Source organism: Danio rerio, chromosome 19, assembly GCF_049306965.1.
Source record: "Danio rerio strain Tuebingen ecotype United States chromosome 19, GRCz12tu, whole genome shotgun sequence".
In the NCBI taxonomy this organism is placed as follows: Eukaryota; Metazoa; Chordata; class Actinopteri; order Cypriniformes; family Danionidae; genus Danio; species Danio rerio.
Window position 1 is genome coordinate 25,257,501 of NC_133194.1, and position 14,393 is coordinate 25,271,893.

General features: G+C 33.2%; 1 protein-coding gene across 3 annotated transcripts in view; it reads left to right on the forward strand.

Annotated features, from left to right (window-relative positions):
• Positions 1-14,393, forward strand: part of pkhd1l1.1 (PKHD1 like 1, tandem duplicate 1) — a 75,604-nt gene that overhangs the window by 5,052 nt on the left and 56,159 nt on the right. The window contains exons 4-22 of one of the 3 annotated variants that reach the window (XM_073931020.1): positions 1,444-1,558; positions 1,680-1,757; positions 1,890-2,034; positions 4,495-4,603; positions 4,688-4,745; positions 4,850-4,943; positions 5,053-5,106; positions 5,461-5,534; positions 5,623-5,665; positions 6,289-6,359; positions 6,473-6,583; positions 6,733-6,822; positions 9,878-10,143; positions 11,123-11,214; positions 12,558-12,717; positions 12,870-13,005; positions 13,154-13,297; positions 13,562-13,716; positions 13,848-13,958. In XM_073931020.1, the coding sequence (XP_073787121.1) occupies positions 1,492-1,558; positions 1,680-1,757; positions 1,890-2,034; positions 4,495-4,603; positions 4,688-4,745; positions 4,850-4,943; positions 5,053-5,106; positions 5,461-5,534; positions 5,623-5,665; positions 6,289-6,359; positions 6,473-6,583; positions 6,733-6,822; positions 9,878-10,143; positions 11,123-11,214; positions 12,558-12,717; positions 12,870-13,005; positions 13,154-13,297; positions 13,562-13,716; positions 13,848-13,958 (2,058 nt within the window). In that variant the 5' untranslated portion in view covers positions 1,444-1,491. Of the gene's footprint in view, positions 1-1,387; positions 1,559-1,679; positions 1,758-1,889; positions 2,035-4,494; positions 4,604-4,687; positions 4,746-4,849; positions 4,944-5,052; positions 5,107-5,460; positions 5,535-5,622; positions 5,666-6,288; positions 6,360-6,472; positions 6,584-6,732; positions 6,823-9,877; positions 10,144-11,122; positions 11,215-12,557; positions 12,718-12,869; positions 13,006-13,153; positions 13,298-13,561; positions 13,717-13,847; positions 13,959-14,393 lie in introns of those variants that run through there. The other 2 variants (XM_068215168.2, NM_001318128.1) reach the window with 2 other exon arrangements.

A 14,393-nucleotide genomic window follows, 5' to 3' on the forward strand; every position in this document is an offset into this window, starting at 1 on the left:
TATATATATATATATATATATATATATATATATATATATATATATATTTGCATACAGACTTTAAAATTTAAATATATATATAAAAAAACTGTCAAGAAAAGCTAAGCTTCAGAGACATTAAGGAATCTAAAATTTTAAAGAAAAAAATTCAACCACAACACCTAAAAAGTTTTTTTTTATTATTTTTTTTTTTTTAAACTATATGTTACCTCAAACTACATATGGATAAGTTTTTAATGATAAGTGTATGAATTAATCTGACTATACATTTTCAAAAAGCTGTCTGTCTGTTGTTAATGTTTAGTTGACAATGTATAACATTTATTCAGGGCATAAAAAATGATTGGGTTTTTAGCCAATGTTGGGTCAAATATGGACAAACCCGTCATACTGAACATTTGGATTTAAAAATGTATATGTGCTGTATATCATGCCCATAGCTAAGGGGTTCGAGTGGTTCGAAAGACCCACCCCCCATACTGACAAAGTACATAATGTGACTGCTAAACAAGCTCATTTGTCCCATTTTTGACAGTATGGGATCATAAATTAAGACAATAATCAATAGAAGAAGACTATAAGACTAATTTAATGTTTAATTGTTCAAATGGACACCTGACTGAGGAAATGAGCTGGCCAGTTTGTAATTTGCATTTAGGCTACATATTTTCATTTAAAAGTTTTAACAGTTTCCTTATTGTTTTCGTGTTTAAATTATGGATGGCAATAAGTTTGTATTTGAAAAATAAGCATTTCTTCTTCTTTTTTTTTTTTAAATCTTTAAAATTTTATAATTTTAATCTCATTACATTATTTACAAAACTGTAATAATGTACAGCTTAAATGCACATTTGTAATTAAACACTTAAAAGAGTAAATGTAAACTCTTATAAAGTAAAGTAAAAGTAAAAGAGTAAAGTATGGGAAGATTTTGACAAAATGTAGGAAATATTTTTGTTGCATCAAAAAGTGTGGTTATGATCCTCATCCAACTAGCTAATCCAACAAAAAATAGGGTAACACTTTATATTGGTGGTTCATTTAAGTATTAGTAGACTTTCTGCTTCATTTCTGTTTATCTTGCTTCTTCAACAGACATTTAGCTGACAAGAAACTTTGCAATTACATGTCAACTTACACTAACCCTACCCTAACCCCAACCATAACCCCAACTTACAGTAACAGTCTTATTATGTACTAAGAATTAGTTGGCATAAAGATGCGATGTAACTTAAATTCAACAAATGGACCATGTTATAAATGTTTATCTTGATTAATACATAAAAATTGTAAAATAAACATAAACATTAATAATCTTTATTTATTTTGGATATTTTATGGACATTATGTCATCATTGTTACAATTATCGTTCAAATAAAACTATGTTTAGTGACAGACAAGAAAAATTTTAATACAATATTTTCATTTTTTTCTGACAGAAGAAATACAACGACAGGTGAATTTAAAGTGCGTGCACTGAGTCTTTCAGGATGAGGCACGCGCGCCAACAGCTTCATTTCCCGCTCACTGTTTGTATTCTACTGTTGAGTTCAGCAGGTACACGCTAAATCATTCATTCATTCATTCATTCATTCATTCATATAGCCTACTTCCGTCGATCCACACGTTTGCCTATACTTTCACAGCATTAATACTGTATCATCAAATGTCTTGACAGGAGCACAGCGTGTAAACAAAGTAACCCCAAAATTAGGAAGCATCAATGGAGCAACAAGACTGACCATAGAAGGTCAAGGTAAAAAAATAAAATAATAAATTGGTCAATATGTATTTTTCTTCTGTTTATATTCTGTTCTAATTAAGCACGTTTATATTGCTGAAGCGATTTGAAAACACCTCTAATAGTGCCAGTGGTTTCTTCTCTAAGGTTTTGCTCAAGCAAGTCAGTTCAATCTCAATACCAATGACCCAAACTTTGGAAACAGCGTGACTCTGGTATCCCAGATCAGATCCTTTCCCTGTGATGTCGAGAGAGATTCCAGTCACTCCACTAAGATCATGTGCTACACGAGGTAATGAATGATATATCATTTTTATGAATATAAACTTTTTTACTTAGCTTACCCTAAGAAGAATTTTACACACTTTTTGTATATTGTAAGTTAAGAACAAATGTTTCATTTATCAGTACTAAATACTCAAGTTGATATCAAACTTCAACCCTTCTATTTTATATTTTTATTCTTTTTCAAGTATTTCATGTAATATTTAACAGAGTGAGTACATTTTCACAGTATTTCATGTTTAATTTTTCTGGAAAAATGTTTTTTGTTTGGCTGGAATTAAAATAGCTTTTACAATTTTTAAACCAATTTTAAGGTCAATATTATTAGATGCCTTAATACTGTTTTTCCATTCATTGTTTACAGGAATAGTAGTTATTCCACTGTGGCGACCCCTGATAAATAAGTGACTAAGCCAAAGAAAAATGAATGAATGTTGACAGAAACCACTGTTATAACAGTAGTAAAGTCTTGAATTTAGACTTAAAGCTACTAGTATCTTGCAAAATAAGTAGAAAAATATTATGTAATGTCACTTTGACAAAGACAAAATAAATTAGTTATTAGAAACTAAACTTGTTACTTAGTTTTACAATGTATTTGTTAAGCAAAAATTGGGAAACATTTTGAAAAGAATTAAAGTTTCACAGTAGGACTAATCATTTTAACTTAAACTGCAAATCTGTTAATATAAACTAATGAACAATATTTCTACAGTATAACTGTTCATTTATATTTCAAAGTTCACTTTAGTATGAAAATCATATGGTAATATTTATTGCAATATGACCTAATAACATAATAGCTAACAATAATAAAAGTTAATAAATGCTTTAAAATGTTTATTTGTTAATGCATTTACTAATCAGTCCTTCCAGATTTTTGTGGGACTTTTTTTGTGAATTTTGTTGTCTTTTTCTGAATTTTGCAGCCTTTTCCTGAAGTTTGTGGCAATATTTGTGACATTATTTTGTGTTAATTTGCTGTAAAAAAATATACCACAGACAAAAGGTTTTATTATATATATATTGCTGCTTGAGGGCGAGGCAGTGTCGCAGTAGGTAGTGCTGTTGCCTCACAGCAAGAAGGTCGCTGGGTCACTGGTTTGAACCTCGGTTTGAACCACTGGTTTGAACCTCGGCTCAGTTGTCATTTCTGTGTGGAGTTTGCATGTTCTCTCTGCCTTCCTGTGGGTTTCCTCCAGGTGCTCCGTTTTCCCCCACAGTCCAAAGACATGCGGTACAGGTGAATTGGGTAGGCTAAATTGTCTGTAGTGTATGAGTGTGTGTGTGAATGTGTGTGTGGATGTTTCCCAGAGATGGGTTGCGGCTGGAAGGGCATCCGCTGCATAAAAACTTGCCGGATAAGTTGGCGGTTCATTCTGTTGTGGTGACCCCGGATTAATAAAGGGACTAAGCTGACAAGAAAATTAATGAATTGCTGCTTGAGTTTGCTATAAATTCAGTGATCGCAAAATCACAAAAAATCTGATAACACTGACTAATGCTAACAAATGAGACATAATGTTGCACACAAAAAAAAACTAAAAAAAAAAAACAGAGAAGTAAATGCAGTGAACAATATTTCTCATTGGATTCATAATAATGCAAAATAATAAAAGAAAATAAAAAAATACAAAAATAGACCAGCTTCCTGAATCAGCCTTTAGTCATGCACACAATGCCCTGTGGATCCTGAAATGTTAGGGATGTTAAAAATGCTACAAATTGTTGTGTTGTTCCAAACCTATATGACTTTTTTTCTGTGGACTACAAAACAATAGAGCATTCACTAAATAAAGAGACAAAAAGGATTTCTGTATATGACTTCTGAAGTTATACTAGTTATCTAGGAGAAAAAAAAATGAAAATAAAACAAAATAAATGAATAATATGAACACATTTTTTTATTTGTATTTTAGTATTACTTTTAAACATATACATTTCCTTGTATTTTAATACCAGTTTATTTTTTTTTATTGTCTAGTTTATTTTATTGTAAAGCACTTTGGATCAACTACGGTTGTGTAAAATTGTGCTCTATAAACAAACAAACAAACAAACAAATAAATAAATAAATAAATAAATAAATAAATGTTTTGGGTCATGTTTCTCAAAACAAACAAACAAACAAACAAACAAACAAAACAGTAAATGAATAATAAATAAATAAATAAATAAATAAATAAATAATTAAATAAATGTTTTGGGTCATGTTTCTCAAAACAAACAAACAAACAAACAAACAAACAGTAAATGAATAATAAATAAATAAATAAATAAATAAATAAATAAATAAATAAATACATACATACATACATACATACATACATACATACATACATACATACATCCATCCATCCATCCATCCATCCATCCATCCATCCATCCATCCATCCATCCATCCATCCATCCATCCATACATACATACATACATACATACATACCTATTGTGTTTCATTATGTTCAGAGCTATGCCTGAAGATGACTATCAGGTGCAGGTCAGTGTGGATGGTGTGCCAGTTCCTTCCAGTCAGGCTTGTAATGGATACCCACGGAGTTACTGGTGCATGTTCTATGTAAGAAAATGTGCTTATTAAAATATACTCCTATTATTTAAAAATACTATAATACATTTATATAAACATGCATTTTTTTCACAGATCAGATCATATAATACACCCAGCATTCAAAGCATTCGTCCTCTATCTGGTCCACCAGGTATGTTTTCTTTATTTAATAGTTTTCTCATTACTCTGTTGTGGCGATTCATTTTCTCACATAATAATAATGATTCTAAAAAAAATAAAATAAATGGACTTTAGGCACTGTTGTGACACTGCGAGGAAGAATCTATACCGATGTATATGGAAGCAATACAGACAAAAGTTCCAATGGCCTGGATGTGAGATTTTTAAGGTCTGGTAATATTTAAAACACCATGTGAAAGGCTGTACACTTTTTTCAATTAATTCTGTGTCCGTGACATAAAGTGTGTCAGAAACTGATTTTAATGTTTTATTTAAAGATCGTACATGGGAGGCATGCCTTGTGAACTTCTAAAACCCAATTCAGATGAAAAGTGAGTAAATCACAATGAGGTTACAAACAAATGTAAATGAGAAATCATCACCTTGGAATTATAATCTTTTATCTGCGTTCTGAATAATTTTCAGATATTGAGCTTAGAGGTTTTTGCATTCCATATAGCAAACAGTATGTGTGTAACATTTGTTTTTAAATAAAAAGTCTTAAAATGTAAACAACTTATAAAAAATTCCATAATGTAAATAAGTTGTTATTGAATAAGAATATGTCAATAATTCTTCAATAATTCTTTGAAAATCAAAATTAACAATTTTGACAAAAATGTCAAATAGAACCTTATAATTCTGAGGTGACAAAATGTTAAAAAAAACTACATTCGTTTTTCCAGGTATGGCCTCTACTTGGATTCAGACACCAGCCAATGGGGATATATGAGCTGTAAAATTTCTGGAACATATATCGGTGAGGACCTTCCATTAATTAAGTGTTCAGGAATTATTAATTCATTATAGAAGTTTGTTGGATTAAATGTCATTGCTTTGGTTTTTAGGTCATCACAACCTTAGCTACATTCTTGACAGTGAATATGGGAGGTCAGATGAGTTTGATTTTACTTTACTCAGCTTCTCATCAAAGTCTTTGTTATTGTTGACAATATATATTCATATACATTTGAAGTCAAAATTATTAGCCCTTGTGCTTTTTTCTTTTTTCTTCAAAGTAAGTTTAACAGGGCAAGACATTTTTTACAGTATTTGCTTTTTTATTTATTTTTTTATTCTGGAGAAAGTCTTGTTTGTTTTATTTAGGCTAATTTTGGAGAACGCCACTTGGAGACTATATCGTCCATGTTCAGCTGTGGCCTGTATTTATTTTTATTGTACATGAGTGCCATAACGGTGTCGGAGAGTTTAACCTGGTGCCATAAAAAATATGCTGCATCTGACGCTATTGCTGTGTCTTTAATATAACGTAATCACGCCAGGGGTCGCAAAAAAATCGAAGGGCTGATGTCTTTTTATTTGCATGTTGTTTTATTTAATGTTTATTATTAACGTTTAATGTTTATAATATTAGAAATGTTACTATTAACTATTATTTTGTTCTTCAGTTGGTTATGGATAAAATATAATCATTCTAATAGCTTAACAAAATGAACTTGATTTTTGGAAATCACCAAGCAACCCCAACTGCATGTGTTTTACATTTAATTCAGGAGCTTGCCAGATTTTGCAGTTTTCAGCATCTCAGCTCTGAATAAGCTTGCCATGTTCCAGACTTATGCAGGTGCGAATAGCATATATTATTCATAAATAATAAAGCAAATCCTGAACAAAATTATATTTGGTTATATTTGGTAAAACGTGGATATTTTGGAAAAACGTTTTGTCCCATTTCAGAGGTGACAGGAGTTTTTCCATCTGAGGGCAGCATGTTGGGCGGCACATTACTGACTATTCAGGGACAAAACTTTGATGAGACTGACCAGCCAGCTTTGGTCTTAGTAGGAGGTAACCTTTATGCCTAGTCAGTGTTAAATGTATACATTTACCATGCGATTTACATTAAAAATACTTTTTTTTTTTTTTTTTACATTTACTTGAGTTAAACATAAAATACTAAAAACTATTTTTAAAGTGTGATTTTTTCTCCCTTTTAGGTAATGAATGTCAGATTCAGAAAGTATCAAATAACCAGATTGTCTGTGTGACTCCGGCTTATGAAAGGACCAATATGACAGTGTTTCCTGGTGAGAACATTATCCTACATTTCGGTGATTTAATCTCTTAAGTGTTGGCACAACAGTGCAATTCTGAAATCAACACGTGAGAACATCTGTTAGAGAGTCACATTTTATCCAACCACAGACTGTGATTGTCTTTTTTACAAACAGTGACCATTCACAGTGCAAATTTTTGTTTATTAGATACCTTCACATAACTGACTACAAAATTAGAATTTGATCCATTATTTTGAATTTTGTTTCTCTTTTATCACCGCATAAATATAACAAAAATAAATCATCACATTAAAACTAAAATGGAATTAAATTGACCAGTCTAATAGCTTTTGAAGCCACGATTTTACTTTGAAACCTACTTTAAAATTTTCAGTTTAAGGTCTGGCAGCAAGCTCTGAATCTTACTAATATCTACTACTACCTTATTAATACAAATATTAGGAATGTTCAAGGCAGACTCATATTATCCACAGTATTGTTTAGGAGAGAAAAAATAATTAGCAAGAATGAATGTGGTAAGTTAAGTAATTTATTGTCACTGTGTGAATAATCAAGTAATCATTTTTAGATGAAGTATTCTAGTTATAATCACATGTTTCTTGAGCTTAGTATGCAAAATTTCAGCTGTCAATGAAAATCTAAGGGTGTACTCACACTAGACATGATTGTCTTGAACCGTGCACAGGCATGATTGTCCACCCTCCCCTTTCACTCTTGACCCGGGCTCACATTGTATTTTTTGCTTTCCCAGCTCGAGCATGCTTACGCCATCGATGATGTGACTGTTCAGTTTAGAAGTAGAGAAGTGCTCTCACTCCATATGTTGTTTTGTATTATTAAGTGCTGTCAATTGATAAAAAAAAAAATTAATCGCACCTTTTTTTAAAAATTAATCGCGAAATTTGTAATTTTGGCTATTCAAATGTAAAATTAATGTAAAGGCAAGACAAAAACTATTTAAATTCAAAATATAATTGTTTATTAGAATTTTGTTTAACTTGTAACACAGATTTCTTCATGTAAACAACATACCCACAATAAACCATCAAGATCTTGGCTTGACAGCCATATTTATTGCAGAAATTAAAACACAGGAATGGTAATGCCATTTGAATTTTAAAACAATCAATGCCAATAAAGAAAAAAATTATTTCCAAGTTGGATTCTAAGTGGAATGCAAATAAATGCCAAAATACAAGCATTTCAGATATGGAAAATGGAAAATTATAATAACAATAAACTATTGAATACAAACAGTTGCACTCACTGTAAAGTTGTATTGCTGTGAGTTGAGAACATTAATTATAAAGTAGAAATAATTTTACTCAGTCCTCTTTTACATTCAGTCAGTTGGTAAGACAGTCCAGTCTGTTGACATTTTCAGGGAACAATGTGGCCCTTTTCTTTAGAATGATGCGAGCTGAGAGTGCAACGCAATCTCACGGCAGTTTGTAACTTTTTGATTTAGTGGCTACGGACATTTATGCAGGTTTGTTGCTAAGAAACATGCGCACGCACACACAGACACACACACAGACTAACAGACACACACACACCGCGCGCAGGACAAGGCAGGCTGAGCGACTCCCTTCAGATTCAACACGCATGATCGCGTTCATCAAATTTGCTTAAACTAAGCGTTCTAAAGTATGGCTGTATTTCACAAGGATTCTGACTCGTGAAAGCAGACACTTGCATGTAAGAAGGGAAATACGTCAAACTTAAGGACACATTTGAGGGCTCATGCTGAATGGCAGATGAATGCTCTGTCTGACAGCTCGCAACATCATGTACATTTAAATAAGACACCAATATTCCGAATTTAATATGATTAAGATAATACTCTTATTAAGAGTCTATCATGTAAGCAGCGATTTTTGTCTACCTTAAAGGACCACTGAGTCACGAAATGCGGAGGCTTTTCTTTTCGTTCACCATGCTGTATCAAATTCCATTAAAGCAGAAGTTGAAAGTAAAAAATGAAACACCCAAAATTGCATGAAACTCTGGAGAAAATGCTGGAGAGTCTGGTGATGCAACATTAATCATTTTATACTGAAACTTGCCTTCAAAAAGCACTTTCTTGGCCTTATCCATATTTCTTTGCATGTTGAACACACGTCGGCCACAACAGGAAAAAAAAACAGCAACTGCATTAATTTCTTTAATTTTTTTAACGCGTTAATTATTTCAAATTAATCGCATGCTTTAACACACTTTGACAGCACTAGTAATATTAGTTAGTGTCTGATATTCAGTGACACACAGTCACATCTTTAGCTGAACAGATTCACCACTATTGACACATAAATGTTAATGAAAGTCACTGTGCTGCACGTATTAGTAGGTTTGCTGAAGGCATTAGCTGTCGTGCAGCGAGTTTTGCATCTATAATAAACCATGACAGTTTGCGTTCATTAAAAGTGAGAAAGATTTATAAATCCATATGAAACAGCCCTTTAAAATTACCGTTGCATCTACAGTTTTGAGCTCAGGTGCACTTTGTAGTCACACTTCAAGCGTACTGCGTTAAAGCCCAACCAAACCATGCTCTGGCACACCTCTTTCAACTGGGCCATGCCAGGGCTGGCCAACTGAACCACGCTTGGGCCCATTCAAAGCACTCATACTTGTCAAATGAACTGGGAAATGGGGGGCAAACATGCCTGGGTATGGTTTGGATAACCTAATGTGAGTACACCCTAATAGATGTCTAAAAATAGAATAATTAGGCCAGACTTCATACAGGTATGTATATTCATTCACCCCTGTTCATATGACAAGTAGTTTTAAAACATCTTTCTAGTTTTAAACTATCTTTCACCATCTATGATTTTCAACATCCAAATTTAACATTATTTTAGCCAAGATTCATGCTTAGACATCTGTTAGACATCTTTTGAACACAACAAAAATGCTTACCAGGTTATTGTATAATACAAAATACATGTGTAATCAGTGATTACCCATTGTCTACTATTTATGCAATCTGAACATTTTCAGAAACAGACTACAGTATTGTATGTATTATGATGTAATGAAGGGTATATGTTCATGTTTGAAGGTGGCCGAGGCTTTAAAATGGAGATGTGGAACAACTCTAATCCGAACCTTCTAGAAGACGTCCTGAAGTATAACTCCAGTAGACCTGGATATTCTGTCCAGTGGGTGGATTCTCTGTCCTATTTGTGGCCAGATGAAATTGATTACTTTGTGGCACGATTCAGTGGTTTCTTTGTTCCAACGGAGACCGACAACTACTATTTCCGGATCAAAGCAGACGATCGAGGCCAATTATATTTCAGCAAAACTGGTCTTCCTCAGGACAAGGTATACCTGAATGACAGTGAAATAAATAAACAATTTCATAATTTCAGTGTTAAAACAGTGATTGCAATTGCATTATAAATACATTAGTAGAGAAAAGCAAGCATTGATATATATTTTTAAATTCTAGTATTGTTATTGATTCTAGGACTTTGAGTAATGCAATGAAGAGCTACTATTAACTAAAACAAGGAAGGATGAAATATGAATGACTTACAATATTGATAATAGCCACTGCACACTTATTTTATTCTTGTGTGCTCTTTGGATTTTTGTGCAGTAGTAAAACAATCTTGTGAGCTAAAATGCCTTACATTTAGTGAGTCGCTCTTTTGATTCTAACCTCATAACCCCATACCTATCAACATTGGGATATAAAAATACGAGATACTTTAAGAATCAAAAGATCTATAATAAAACAATTAATTACTTTTGCTACTGTTCGTGCTCATTTAATAATAAAATTATTTGTGTTTAAAAACCTACCCAACTCAAAAATTGTCCACTTTCACTCCTCTTCAATCAAGCTGACCTGGGAACAGTGTCTTTATATGAAAAGTGTCCATTAGTCAGCACCGAATGGACTGATTCAAAGGTTGCATAGGAAGGGCAATGGTCAACGCATAGCTTTAATAGAAAGAAAAAGCATAAAAATATAAAGCGAAAGCATAATTCTCTTCAACAGCTTTTGCAATTATATCACATTTAAGATTTCCCTGTTTGATGCTACTTTCACTTTTCATAGAACGATTAGAAATACTGAAAAAAAATTTAACAGGATAATAGCAGGATAGAATTGTAAAATACGGGAGAATCATAACATAACCGATATTTTTATGGTTTAGTTAAATTTGCTAATGCTAATGTCCCCTCTAAACATCACTTTTGGCCTCTTCGTTATGCTATATTTGTATAAAATGCTAATGATTTCAATTTTATCCAACTTCACCTTGTTTTTTTTTTCTTCATCATGTGCTTCCAGGTCAAGATTGCATATCAGCCTTATTATACAAACAGCTTCTTCACCTACAGCACCCAGAGGTCCGCTGTCATGCGCTTAGAGAAGGGAAAACCGTAAGTTTTAAATGGTGCTTAAATGTGTGATGTGTGTCCAATTGGTGTGTAAATAACTACACTGTAAAAAGTAAAGGTGCTTCAAATACCCTGTTGAGTACTCAACGTCTAAATGTACTTTAAATGCCTCAAAGCTCTTTCTCTCAAAAGGGTTTCTGTGAGGAAACACTGACAGTCTTTGCAGTACTTGTAGGACCATTTTGCTGTAATTAGGATCCTTCAAGCACTTTTTGTCAATACTGAGGGTCTGGAGTCACTGTTTCCTTACACTAAGACCCCAGAGCACTTTGAAAGATATTAGAGGAACTCATATTCCAATAAAGAGTATACTGGAAGATCTGTAAACTTATATAATGGTTCCTGGTGGATCTGTCTTCTAAAAACTAGCAGTTAGAGGAACCAATAGTTTTTATGACATTTAAATAGGACACTTGTAGAGACCAAAAAATGATATACATGTCTATTTAGTTATTTGTGAAATTAGAATGATATGAATTATTATTATTATTATTATTTGTGGCGCTCACTGTGAATACATTAGAATATCATTGATTAGAGTCTTATGTTAACTTGCTAGCAGTTAGGAGACTAACTTGGAAGTATATATATATAATGCTAAAACACTTTTTTATAATCACCATAATCCAGTGGTGTCTAAAAACATGCCAGATTTCCCTCTACAGTGATGTTACAAGTATGGTTACTGGTTTAATTTTTTTTCAAGATTTTAACGTTTAGAGATGCAATCGACTGTTTTATGTCTCTGTGTGTTTTTAAATACAACCTTAAGTGTATTTGACAGCATATAATCAATACAATGCTAAAAACAGCTTTATTTTAATACTCTCGCAACATGTGCCATTTGAGAGCCAACTTACTTGTGCCATTCCAACACAATCTCACAGCAATTTATAACTTTTTGATTTAGTGGCTAATTCATATGAATTCGTATGATCTCATACATACAGTTTGGTATGATTTGCTTATCCCCCAATGGTGGTTGGGTTTAGGGGCGGGGTGTGGTGCCACGCCTCCTTTTTAAGATAATACATTTTCGTATGTTCAAATTTGTACAAATTAGCTACTAAATTGACAAAATGTAATATAGTTACATTTCCTTGTGAGATAAGACTGGCTATTCCGACGTGTGTTCTCAGAAAACAGTACAGTGTTTAAACCAAGACATTAACTGCAGTGCCATGTGATCGATAAAACAAATTGCAAATTTACAAACATACTGAAGACAATGGAGTTTTTCTTGTTAAAATAAACATAAAAGGTCTTGTTTTCTCCAATCTTGGATCTAAACATTTTCTCTGTATAATTCTTTCAATGTGCTGCAGGTACTACATCGAAGTTCTAATGCAGGAATATGCAGTAGTAGCATCAGTAGATGTGGGCTTTTTCAAAGAGGTCAGCCCTTTCACGGCCCAGCAGACAATAGAGTCTGTTAATGAGAAACAGCAGATCAACGCATACTACTCTATACTACCTGAAAAACAGGTAAGTGAACTCACTTTAGGCAGAGTTCAAAGATTATCTAAAGATAAGATGGAAGGAAGCCTTAGAAAAATCTGCAAACTTAATAGGAGAAAAGTTTTTCTGTCTGTACTGTATGTGTGTGTGTGTTTTAAACTCTATTAATACTGCTTTAGGTGATACGTTTTGATGGATGGACACCAGTAACTGCTGTGAATGAGGTTCAAACTTTAAGAATCAGCAGTGACTGTTTTTCTCAGGGCACATGTGAAAACACATACTACTCACTAGGATATGGAAATCTTACAACAGGTGTAATACAATACAATGGTTCTAAGAATGTGTTTAAAGGAGCCAAATATTCGTTTTTTAATTCACTTCTAAATTTTTACATGTTTGTGATACTTTTATTTGCATGTGTTGTAATGTTTACTGTAATTAATTACTGTGCGTGTTGTAGGACCGATCCCTGTCAGTGCTTCAGCAATGGATTTGCAGAATGCTCTGAATGACTTGTGGACGATTAAACCAGACAATATTACAGTAACAAAGCAGGAACTAGACACAGAGTCAGTGTACAATGTGACATTCAACTCTAAAAGAGGTGAACTTCAAAAAAAAATCTCTAATTTCTCTGGCCTCTGTGGTTTTAAACAGAATACCTATGAGAAATGTTCTAAATGTTTCCTATTGCTATATCATTGAAATTTTTTAATTTTGTCACTGAATAAAAAAAAAAAACATGTATAATAATATTTAAAGATGATATTTTTTATTTTGCGTATGAATTTAATTTTAAATTAAGTAAAAACTGAGTAATTTGCCAAATCAAAAAATATGTTTTATAACATTTTGAAAATGATCTCAGGTGACTTTGAGGATTTCGATTACATGATAATGGACTTAGATACGAACATCACAGTGACTGAAGCTGTGAAAGGGAAGGCCAGCATGGAGACATTTACGCTGCTGTGGGCAGAAGTTCCATCCCTCCCTCTGCCTTTCAATGCTTCTGAAACTGAGGTTCACCTTTGCTTTATATCTCTTAAAATTGACCATAGAATGTGTACCAAACTTTTACAACTTTTCTTTAAATGTTTCATACCTATATGATGGGTTTCATCTGTGTTTATTTTGTTTTTTATCAAATAAAGGTGCGTTCAGCACTAGATTTGATGATCACAGCTAAATGTCCAGCAGAGATTCCAACCGCTGAGAACAGTAACGTGAAATTTTTCAGAGATTATGAGATGACCACCACAGGGGTAAGCTGCAAATGCACATGATCATACGGTACATGTTTTACATGCTGAGCACTATTTAGTGAAGTTTATTCATAAACTAATTTCGAGAGGAGCACGTGATTATGATTGAACACGGCTGGTTCTGCATTAGCATGCTTGATCCACCAATCAGGCCATTCCTAACCACTATAAAGAGCCAGGGTTTTCTCACTACAGTTATCTTCGATTTGAAGAATCCCCCCTTCCACCCCTACCTTTTCACCTTTCCCTCCATAGGGCAGCACGGTGGCTCAGTGACTAGCACTGTCGCCTCACAGCAAGAACGTCACCGGTTCTAGTTCCTTAACAGGCCGGTGGTCGTTTCTGTGTGTAGTTTGCATGTTCTTCCCGTGCTTGCGTGGGTTTTCCCCGGGTTCTCCGGTTTCCTCCCACATTCCAAAAACATGTACAACAAGT